General features: G+C 44.2%; 2 protein-coding genes across 3 annotated transcripts in view; one reads left to right on the top strand and one right to left on the bottom strand.

Moving 5' to 3' along the window:
* Positions 1-376: 376 nt before the first annotated feature.
* Positions 377-9,935, bottom strand: LOC109887245 (SH2 domain-containing adapter protein E). The gene is made up of 6 exons (XM_031837209.1): positions 8,789-9,935; positions 5,510-5,627; positions 4,243-4,491; positions 3,736-4,060; positions 1,475-1,594; positions 377-1,208 (listed from the first exon to the last, which is right to left on the bottom strand). Exons 1-6 carry the CDS (start codon positions 9,260-9,262, stop codon positions 1,016-1,018), a joined length of 1,479 nt encoding a protein of 492 aa, XP_031693069.1. The 5' UTR covers positions 9,263-9,935; the 3' UTR covers positions 377-1,015.
* An 804-nt stretch (positions 9,936-10,739) lies between these two features.
* LOC109884826 (cingulin-like) overlaps positions 10,740-11,454 on the top strand; it is a 28,164-nt gene continuing 27,449 nt past the window's right edge. The window contains exons 1-2 of one of the 2 annotated variants that reach the window (XM_031837200.1): positions 10,740-10,934; positions 11,355-11,437. The gene's annotated coding sequence lies outside the window, so the exon portion shown is untranslated. The remainder of the gene's footprint in view (positions 10,935-11,354; positions 11,438-11,454) is intronic. The other variant, XM_031837197.1, reaches the window with a different exon arrangement.

The raw sequence follows: 11,454 nt of genomic DNA, 5'->3' as shown, positions 1-11,454 counted from the left end.
TAAACATGAGGTGTGCCTGTACATTTGTAAGTGTGTGTTTCTCTTTCTCTTTCTGTGTGTATGTTCCTGTGTAGTGTCTAACTCTAATTTATTTACTACCCAGGTCAATGGCTCTGCGGTTAAAGAGGAGCTCATCTCACACATCCTGTAGTTAGCTTCTCACTCTCATCACCCAAGTCATATTTGTTTCTGTTCTGATCTGTGTGTGCGCGCACGTCTGTGTGTGCGTGTGTATGTGTGTGCGTGTGTACGTGTGTGTGTGCGCTTGAGTGCATGTGCTTGTGTGTGTGCGCGTGTGCGCATGTGTGTGTGTGTTTGTGTGTGTATGTCTGTGTCATAATTATTAAATTGCCTTTATCTAAAAAACAGAAGAAACTAAATGCACAGTCACTTTATTCCAGTCAACATTACAGTATTTCATGCATTGTACAACAAGTCTGGGTTATTACAGTAACACCCTGGGTTATTACAGTAACATGCCTGGGTTATTACAGTAAAGATCCTGGGTTATTACAGTAACACGCCCGGGTTATTACAGTAACAAGACTGGGTTATTACATTAACAAGCCTGGGATATTACAATTACAAGCTTGCATGTGCAAATACATTCACATCAAAAACAGATCATACTGCTGTCTAACAGGCACCATACTGTATGTGTCTGATGATAATACAGACAGCTATCAAATCAATGAGGCCTAATTTTACCCAGAGCACACGACACATACAGGTACTTAGGCTAACTAGCTGAACATTTGGCATTTGGTATTTATCAGGCTCCCCATTAGCCGCTGCAAAAGCATCAGCCACTCTTTCCGTGGCCCATATGAGACATGACATAATACATAGTACAGAACATTATTCCCTCCTGAAACATTCTCTGTGCTACGCAGTGTGAGGGTTTGACCACTAGGCTGTGCATTGGAGAAACTCAAGATGATACTGTACCTCTCAGGCTGTTTTGGTGAGACCTGCTACTCCTTTGCAGTGGTGTGTGTGTGTGTTCAGTGTGTGTTCAGTGTGGCCTGGGGACAGGGTGTTGCAGGGTCATGTGTTCAGCTCCAGTGAAGGGCAGTCTGTGTGTACAGTAGTGATGCACCACCTCTGGTATACTGTTGAACACACAGCTACTCTGGTCCAGAGTATAACCCAGACCCTTACTGCCCTTAGTCTGGGCCACGATGATATGGACACAACACTGACTGGTCCTGAGAGAGAGAGAGAGAGAGAGAGAGAGAGAGAGAGAGAGAGAGAGAGAGAGAGAGAGACCATATTACTTCAGTAACAGGGGAAGATGCGGAGCTATAGCTACATAACTAGAGGATACAGTCTGGATGTCTGTACTGTAGCAAAGGGTTAGGGGCTTAGTTATTCCAACACATGCTGCTCACCCTCCATGTCTGTGGTGTGTAAAGTGGTTAATTATGAGTGCTCACTGAAGAGTGAGAAGTGTAACACACAGAAACACACTAACTTGAGCGCAATGGAGTATTTGCTGGTCCCTGATTCGCTGTCTCTAACCAGGAAGCTGGCATCCCTGCAGCGCTGGAGCTGAGCCTCTGCCTGCTGGCGACTCACACTGCCATGGTACCAGCTAGAGGAGGGGGAGAGGGGAGAAGAGAGGGATGAGGGGAAAAAGAGGGAGAAACAAACATACATACAATGTTTAGAGCTTCAGAGCAGTAGAATGGATGGGGATGAATGTCATATTGAAGGTTAGGGGAGGAATATAGGGAGGGTTGGGAAGTTAGAAGAGGGTAGGAGGGAGAGATAGAGAACGCTTGCTTAGCGAATATCACTTCCTTCACACCGAGGCTCGAACCCAGGAGCTTTGCCTTGCTAGCACACATGACCGCTATCCTGAAGAATCTTACCAGTCAGTGACCACCGAAAAGTAAAGTATTCGCTGGCGCAAGTATGGACACTTCAGGCTGAGGAGTAAGTACAGGCTAGAGCAATATGCTATGACGATATACAGTATGCAGGGCCTTCAGAAAGTAATCACACCCTTTGACCTTTTCCACATGTTGTTGTGTTACAGCCTGAATTTAAAATGGATTCAATTGATATGTTGTGTCACTGGCCTAAACACAATACCCCATAATAAATTCATACAAAATGAAAAGCTGAAATGTCTTGAGTCAATAAGTATTCAACTTTTTTTTAATGGCAAGCCTAAATAAATTCAGGAGTAAAATCTGCTTAACAAGTCACATAATAAGTTGCATGGACTCACTCTGTGTGCAATAATAGTGTTTTTTTAAAGACTAACTCATATCTGTACCCCACACATAGAATTATCTGTAAGGTCCCTCGATAGAGCAGTGAGTTTCAAACACAGATTCAACCACAAAGCCCAGGGAGGTTTTCCAATGCCTCGCAAAGAAGGGAACCTAGTGGTAGATGGGTAAAAATAAACAAAGCAGACATTGAATATCCCTTTGAGCATGGTGAAGTTATTAATGACACTTTGAATGGTGTATCAATACACCCAGTCACTACAAAGATTCAGGTGTTCTTCCTGACTCAGTTGCCGGAAAGGATCGGAAAACCCTCAGGGATTTCCCCATGAGGCCAATGGTGACTTTAAAACAGTTACATTGCTTATTGGCTGTGATAAGAGAAAACTGAGGATGCATCAACAACATAGTAGTTGCTCCACAATACTAACCTGGCAGAGTGAAAAGAAGGAGGCCTGTACAGAACAAAAATATTCCAAAACATGCATCCTGTTTGCAATAAGGCATTAAAGTAAAACTGCCTGAAATTTGGCAAAGAAATTAACTATGTCCTGTATAGAAAGTGTTTTGTTTGGGTCAAATCCAACACAAGACATCATTGAGTACCACTTTTCATATTTCCAAGCATGGTGGTGGCAGCATCATGCTACACTACACGACCAAAAGTATGTGTACACCTGCTCGTCAAACATCTCAGTCCAAAATCATGGGCATTAATATGGAGTTGATCCCCCCTTAACTGCTATAACAGCCTCTACTCTTCTGGGAAGGCTTTCCACTAGATGTTGGGACATTGCTGCAGGGACTTGCTTCCATTCAGCCACAAGGGCATTAGTGAAGTCGGGCACTGATGTTGGGCATTTAGGCCTGGCTTGCAGTTGCCATTCTAATTCATCCCAAAGGTGTTAGATGGGGTTGAGGTCAGGGCTCTGTGCAGGCCAGTCAAGTTCTTCCACACGGATCTCTACAAACCATTTCTGTATGGACTTCGCTTTGTGCACAGGGGCATTGTCATGCTGAAACAGGGAAGGGCCTTCCCCAAACTGTTGCCACAAAGTTGGAAGCACGGAATCGTCTAGAATATCATTGTATGCTGTAGTATTAAGATTTCCCTTCACTGGAACTAAGGGGCCTAGCCGTAACCATGAAAAACAGTCCCAGAACATTATTCCGTCAACACCAAACTTTATAGTTGGCACTATGCATTCGGGCAGGTAGCGTTCTACTGGCATCCGCCAAACCAAGATTTGTCCGTTGGACTGACAGATGGTGAAGCGTGATTCATTACTACAGACAACACGTTTCCACTGCTCCACTGAGTCCACAAACCGAGATTGCATGGCTTTGTACTCAAATGTATACAGCTGTCAGCAACAGGTGTGGCTGAAATAGCCAAATCCATTCATTTAAATGGGTGTCCACATACTGCTGTATATATAGTGTATCTCAATCCCCCCCATCCAGCCTCTCCCTTCTCTCTCTCCTCTTCCCGTACCTCTGTTTCTCCAGGGGCAGGGTGGGGTCCACTTTGGCTGTCTCTGCATTGGGTGTGGAGGTGGTGGAGGGAGGAGAAGAGGATGGGGCAAGTTTGGGAGTGAGAGAAGAGTGAGAGGTAGGAGAGGGGGGAGAGGAATGAGAGAGAGGTGAGGGAGGAGAGAGATTGAGAATGGGGGGAGTAGGGGAGGAGGGAGAGGGGACGAGGACTTTCTTGTTCCAGGTCTTCTGTCTGAGGGTCTGCTGATGACTGAGAGTCTGCTGTCTGATGGGTGGAGGAGGTTCCTCTTTAGGGGGCAAACTGCTCATTCCCTTCTTAAACTGGGCTAGAGAGAGAGAGAGAGAGAGAGAGAGAGAGAGAGAGAGAGAGAGAGAGAGAGAGAGAGAGAGAGAGAACTGTGTATGTTTGTGTATCATTGTTGTATGCAATATGTTCCCTCTCCTTCTGTCCCTCTACCTCCGTCCTTCCCTCCTTTTACCTTCCCCCCTCTGGAAAACATATATCTACCTGTCAGTGCTCTGACGATGTCCTCCTTCCTCCACTCCCAGGGTAGTTCATACTCTCCAGGGGGGCGAGGGTCTGACTCCGGCCGTGTCACAGGGATCCACACCCCTCCTGCCTCCCCATCTGTCTCCAGTAGCCCCTCGTAGGGAGTGTCGTAGATGTGGGGGGGTGCGGGCTTGCACCCTTCTCCACCTCCCTTGGGAAGCAGCACACACACCTTCAGCAGGTCCTTGGAGCCCCGCCTACGAATACCTACAAAGTCATTAGAACAATAACATGGTCATTATTTGGTAGGCCTGTTTGATCCATGTGGATATCAAACCCTCAACTCTGCCATTCCAACATTACTGCTAATGTGACATGATTGTGATCCATTGTTCAGTTGTAGGCCATCTAGAACCTAAAAGGGTTATTCGGGTGTCCCCATAGGAAAACCTTTAGAAGAACCCTTTTTGGTTCCAGGTAGAACCTTTTACACAGAGGGTTCTTTCTACATGGAACCCAAAATAGTACTGCCTGGATCAAGAAGGGTTCTACCTGGAACCAATGGGGACAGCCTATGGGGAAACCCGAAGAAACCTTTTGGAAACCCTATTTCTAAGAGTATAACACATAGCTTAGTAGCTTGTGATGTGGTCAGACATGTCTGTGGAGGCCGTCAGGTAGCCTGTGTGTCTGGGCTATTGTGTGACTAAACAATGAAGCTACGGGAAGAAAGGTCAACACAGAGCCTGAATGGATGACAGAACAGACCTCTTCCTGAATTCTGGGAAGTGATTGGGTGAGACCAGGAGGAGGGGGATGGGAGGTGGGGGTCTTTTGGTTCTTTTCACACAAAAGTAAAGTCAAATGGAAGGGGTGGGGGGAAGAAACTGGAGGTAACTTCCTTTCCAGAGAATGGGGTAAAGGAAACAGAGGCAGGAGACAGGAAATCCAAGAGGAAGCTGCACCCACTGTCGCAGCACAACACCATTCCCATAGCAACCGCCAGTAAGTCAGGAAGTCAGGGGAGAGAGAGTGGAGGGTCTCGTTCTAGTCCGATCCTTTAAAACCCTTTTAACAGCAGCAGTCCACAACCTTGATTCTGGAAAGCTGCAGGGAGTGCAGGCTTTTGTTCCAGCTCAGCACTAACTGCAGCCCTGATTCCACTAATCAAGGTCTCGGTGATTAGTTGATTATCTGAGCCAGTGTGTATCAGCGCTGTGCTGGAACAAAAGCCTGGACTCCCTGTAGCTCTCCAGGACAAGATCTGACCCCTGACCTTACTGACCTGTGATGATAACCTGGGCGTCATAGGGCTCCATGTATCCATCGTTCTCTCCCTCCCTCTCCGCCTCCCTCTTTTTCTCTGCATCAAACGGGTCAGCATAGTCCTCCAGAATAATCAGCTACACAGAGGGAGAGAAGTTGTTAAATGCTCTACCTAACCTTCACAGTACTATACTGTAGGCCTTCTGCCAGAGTAACTGCAATAACCTATGTAATTAACCTGTAACAGTCTAGTTGGTATGGAGACGTCCCCTTGACGAACTGGGAATGTTTCTTGGGGAATCTCCCCTGCTCTGTGCTCTGTGTGTTGAGTGTTTACGTGTCTGTCTGACTGCCTGTATGATCTTCATCAAAGAGGCGCCACAGTGATCTGAGCTGCTTGTGGGAGAGCTACCGTCACCACAGTGTTAGGTGATGCCTCAAACATAGCCTTCACTGGGTGAAGAAATATAGGAGGAGAAAGAGGTATCGTGTGTGTGTGTGTGCGTGCGTGGGTGTGTCTGTGTGTGTATGTATGTGTGTGTGTGTATGTGCGTGCGTGCGGGTGTGTGTGTGTGTGTGTGTGTGTGTGTGTGTGTGTGTGTGTGTGTGCGCGTGTGTGTGTATGTATGTGTGTGTGTGTATGTGCGTGTGTGTGTGTGTGTGTGTGTGTGTGTGTGTGTGTGTGTGTGTGTGTGTGTGTGTGTGTGTGTGTGTGTGTGTGTGTGTGTGTGTGTGTGTGTGTGTGTGTGTGTGTGTGTGTGTGTGTGTGTGTGTGCGTGCGTGGGTGTGTCTGTGTGTGTACGTGCGTGGGTGTGTGTCTGTCTGTGTGTATGTGTGTGAGGGAACAGTTAGGGAACAGGAGGGGAAGGGACACAGGAAGACAGACTGGGGAAAGAGGTTAGGTCTCATTGTGTGTTTTTTGTATGGCTGGTCCCGAGCGCTGTGGTATGAATGCAGCGGGTTATAAAAGCACAGTGCATTGTGTGGTGAGGAAAGAGAGACAGGAGGGGGAGGGAGAAGTAGAGACAAAGGCTGAGGTGGGAGAAAGAGACTGATCACAACTCTCCGAGCTACAGTTCTTTCTTTATATCAGTGCACACATATATGTACGGAAGCTCGTTCCCGCCACCCAATTTAAAAAAAATCTGACTATGAGATAGTAAGTCATTGTAATGAGATACTAAGTCATAATTATGAGATAGTAAGTCGTTATTATGAGACAGTATGTCATAATCATGAGATAGTAAGTAATAATATTGCAATACTAAGTCAGAATTCTGAGATAGTAAGTCATTATTAGGAGATACTAAGTTATAATTATGAGATAGTAAGTCATTATTATGAGATATGTTTAGGCGATCTGTATTACGTGAATCACAGATTTTGTGTGTGTGTGTGTGTGAGAGAGAGAGTGTCACGATTGTTGGAAGCATACTCGGTCGGACCAACATGCAGCGTGATCTGGGTTCCACATCTTTATTTAGTGAACCGCACAAAACAATAAAGCAAGACTGAAACGTGACGACAATGGAGTGCTGGAGTACTACCCATAAACAATATCCCACCAAAACCAGGTAGAAAAAATGCTACTTAAATATGATCCCCAATTAGAGACAATGATTACCAGCTGCCTCTAATTGGGAACAAAATCACCAACATAGAAAAACAAAACTAGAACCCCACATAGAAATAATAAACTAGACTAAACCCCCAGTCACGCCCTGACCTACTCCACCATAGAAAATAAGGGCTCTCTATGGTCAGGACGTGACAGAGAGAGAGAGTTTGTGGTGATATTGTTTCAAATGAATGGACTGAAGAGTTTTGTTGTTGTGAGTTGGTGCCTGTTTAATTCAATTAATTAATTATTAATATATAGCCATTAATTCTTGAAGAATGTAACTTAGAAATTCCTCATGAGCAATGGTCTTACCCCATCAGAACCAAAAATATAAACTTGTGTTACTCCATTGTTTGTAAACAACGTAATTGTAGACAAACAATGTATAGGTTCACAACACGGATGGTCAGTTCTTGCATCCATACAGATGTAGGATCTTAATTTGGTCAATTTTGTTGCTTTGAATTTTCCTGCATAGCAGGAATGGCAAACTTGTAGTCTATTTGAGGATTAAAAAGGCTTCTAAAGTTTGTAATTTCCACTTTAAAATATCAGACTTGATTTGCCATAATGAAAAATGTATCAACCCCTATAAAAAATGGCCATGAATTAGAATCCACATAATAATTCACATGTCCTGTTGCTGCAGGATTCTATTCCTGCTGTAGCATACAGGATCAAATGAAGATCCTACATCTGTGTGTGAGAGTCCTTGCGTCTATGTATTTAAGAGTGGTTACATTTCTCCTGCCCCATTCCTCAGCTGATTACCAATTAAGTGGCGGGGAGTACACTTTGTTATTGTTTGAATCACAGATTTCCCTTTTAAAAGGGGTCGTTACCTGCAGGACTATTCAATGTCCATGATCCAGACTTATTATCTCATAATTATAACTTCCATATCTCATAATAATGAATGACTACCTCATAATTATGACCTAGTATCTCATTATTCTGATTTACTATCTCATAATTATGACTTATGTAAGGGATAATCAACATGCGTTGTATGGAAAATAATGAACAACGTGGAAAGTGTGTTCCACGGTGCACTAGTGTTCCACGACGGGAAAACGTATAGAGCCCCGAGTTGATTATCCCTTTCATACCATGGCTATAATTTAACACATTTACTGCTAGAAATTAAGTAGCTAGCAAGTTTACTAAATATATACCATTCCCATCATAGCCATTATGAAAATCTAACTCAACAATGCCAATAATGTTTTGAATTCGACTTTTGCTTTCAAAAGCAGCTCAAACATCGTCAAACATGAGTTATACCATGGCATTGTCGAATACATGTTTCTGATTGGCTTGAAGGGCATTCTGGGGCGTGCATTATTTCCTTTTATAAACCTGTTGGTTCAAGTCCTGAATGCTGATTGGCTGAAAGCCGTAGTATATCAGACCATACTACAGTTCACCATGGTATATTGGCCATACACCACATTCTATTAAGCAATTATGACTTATAACTTGGGTGGCGGGAACGAGCTTCCAAATGCTTCCATACACATATGACAATAAACAACAGGATCAAATGTGAATACAGTAAGCCTAATAATACTGTAGGGCTAATTATAGCATATATTGTTACTACTAAATGACTTTTTCATCTTGTTCAATCTAAGACTTTGTTGACAAAGATGTCAGTACCAAATCTGCGCCACTCACCATCGTTGTTTTGATGTCCACCTTCTCCCTCTCGTTTTCGGATCCCACCTGTTCACCTGTACCGCTATGTTTGGGACCCTTGTCCTGTTTGTCCACCTTGATCATCCTGCTGATGCACGCATGCGCCAAACTGGATGTCCTGGTGGGACGATGCTCCTCAGATGGCCCCACCTCGAGCTTGGAATTCTTCCTACTCTTCCCAGGGATGAGACTGTCCCAGATCTTACCGTCCTTAAACGAGTTCCCGCCAGTACCAGAGCCGTTCCGACCCAGTTCGATGGCCGAGTTTTTCCGGTTTCTTCCGGTCAGTATAGAGCCTATCCCTCCAGCACTTTCCTTGACCCGGTTCCCTTTCAGACTGGTCCCCGGTGTTAACCCGTGTCTGGTTCGGGGTTGAGTGCCGGACTCCGAGGCAGAGCGGACCCGTTCGGTCCCGTTCTTCAGATTGATGGCGGAACTAAACCACTTTGCCATTGCTGGTTACGATCAGTGGCAGTTTTTTGGTTTCTAGCTTTGGCTCCAAACGTATCCTAATATAACACACTCACTTAGGCCTACTTAGTCTTAATGTTTATAAATCATCCGCAATCGAGTCACAGAGAATAGTTGGTTAGCCTACATAAAACTTGCCAAGCACATTCATCCACGACCACATAGGCCTACGTTTACGCGCCTCGAGCCTGATATCTTATCCGAATTACCCCCTTTGTGATGTTAATTTATTTCAAAACATTATTAATAATGATTTCTACCCCATAAATTCAGTAGTAAATGTTCTCATATAATTTTAACTCCAAACTTCACCCCATTTGTCGCTTGACCCAATACTCGTTGTCGTTCCACAGTGCGTAAAGTTACCTCTCCTTTCATCGACTTGTAACGCCTGTAATATCTATTTCTGACAGTCGCTATAGCTTTATCTCGAAGCTATCCCCGCAGTTTGAAGAGTAGTCTTTGGAGAGCGTAGAATCGGAAGAACTGGAAGTTTTTCTTCGCACTCACTAATGATGATCCCATTCCCGGAGCTACTGGTGTATGGAGCGGGCTGTCAAAGCTGAGTGCTGGAGAGAGAAGTGCGTGTGTGAGAGAAAGAGTTTGGTGGAGTTGGGAAATGGGTGTGGTGGTGGACTAGCCTACAACATAATGGTCAAAGAACGCCTGTAGTGGGCTATTATTCAATAACAGGGAGGAGACAGGGAAGCTTTGGCAACGCAATTCTCAATTGATGATTTAAAAAAAATAAAGTTGTCATCACAGCCGTATTACAACATAGTCAATATTTATTCATCAACATAGTCAATATTAACCTACATTGTTTGAAATTGTTGTGTGCAACGCAATAGGCTGCAAATGTCATCCAAAACTATGAACACTGCTTGAATTCACAGGTTTTGGCGCCACAATGAGTGAGAACAAATATTTTTTTTAAATAAGAAAATATTTAATTTGTGTTGAGAATTTTCTATAGGGAAAAGAGTCGAATGGCCATTTCAGTGGTTGATTCAAATTAGTAGAATAAACTGTCCCCTAGGCCTCTGTCCTAATTGCCAATAATCGGTCATAATGTGTGCTAAAGGCGCCCTCTGCAGGGGATCTGGTAGATCAAGTGGAACGGTTACCCTTTGGGATGGTTGGAATTTGAGGAGCGCAAACTGATTAATGCCACAAGTTGTGATGCGTTTCGTTTGTTTCTGCAATAGCTTACCTCTTTCTTAGCGGTTAAAACATGTATTATGCCAAACACAGCACTAGGCATTTTCATTCACAAAGATTTTTATTTATATTTATGTAGACCACTGAAAGACCTCTCCCCTGAGTCAATTTATCACAGATTGACAGACAGACTCACCAATATTCGAAGCGGGCGCTGTCTAGAGCACCGCCTACTGCTATGTGCTCAACCAATACCTGTATTCCCTCTAGCGGGGCTAGGCGGCTCGTCTGGCATCGGTCACAAAGGTAACAGGTTGGAGCTGCATTTAACGAATTTGTCTGTCTGTCTCGAATTATGGATATGCTCTGCTCTTTCAGAAGTATTTTCTGTCAGATTTAAACATTATCTGTATTAACACCAAGTAAAACAACAGAAGATGACTCGAAAGTCGAAAATAAATTGATGAATTGTACTACTTTGACCAAATAGCAGGTATGTTTCTGGATGTTGTTTAGTTAGCAAGCTAGCTAACGAACTAACCCAGACAGCTAAATTAACTAGCTAGTTATGACAGTAGCTTGGGGTTAGCTTGCTAGCTCTAGCTGGTTGGCTTGCGCAATACAGACACATAGCTAGCTAATACATTTGTCCACTCCGTCTTTAAACACTTACTTGCTCTCTTGTTGGTGTCTTACCCGAAGTTTACTTTTAATGGTGGCGAAACGGTGCTGGGTAACGTCACTCAGAATTCAAAGGCCACGGAGCAGGTGTATCTTTGCATTGCCTCGTCTAGATCTCTCCCGTAGTGGTATTCTCTTTAAACCACGTGTACCCATCTGTCAATGTCAGTTATTTGACGCTTTCTCGGAGCTCATCTTCAACAACTTTGCTCACTGCCTCTCTTCTCCCAAGTTTCGCTAACGCTAGATGATACTATGACGCAAACACTGAGGAATTCAATGTAGCCAGCGAACTCAGTTCAAAAGAGACCCAACGTAAGTTATCTAAGCTA

Source organism: Oncorhynchus kisutch, linkage group LG2, assembly GCF_002021735.2.
Source record: "Oncorhynchus kisutch isolate 150728-3 linkage group LG2, Okis_V2, whole genome shotgun sequence".
Taxonomy (NCBI): Eukaryota; Metazoa; Chordata; class Actinopteri; order Salmoniformes; family Salmonidae; genus Oncorhynchus; species Oncorhynchus kisutch.
Note: the sequence above shows the minus strand (reverse complement) of the source record. Positions and strands in the feature narration are given on the sequence as shown.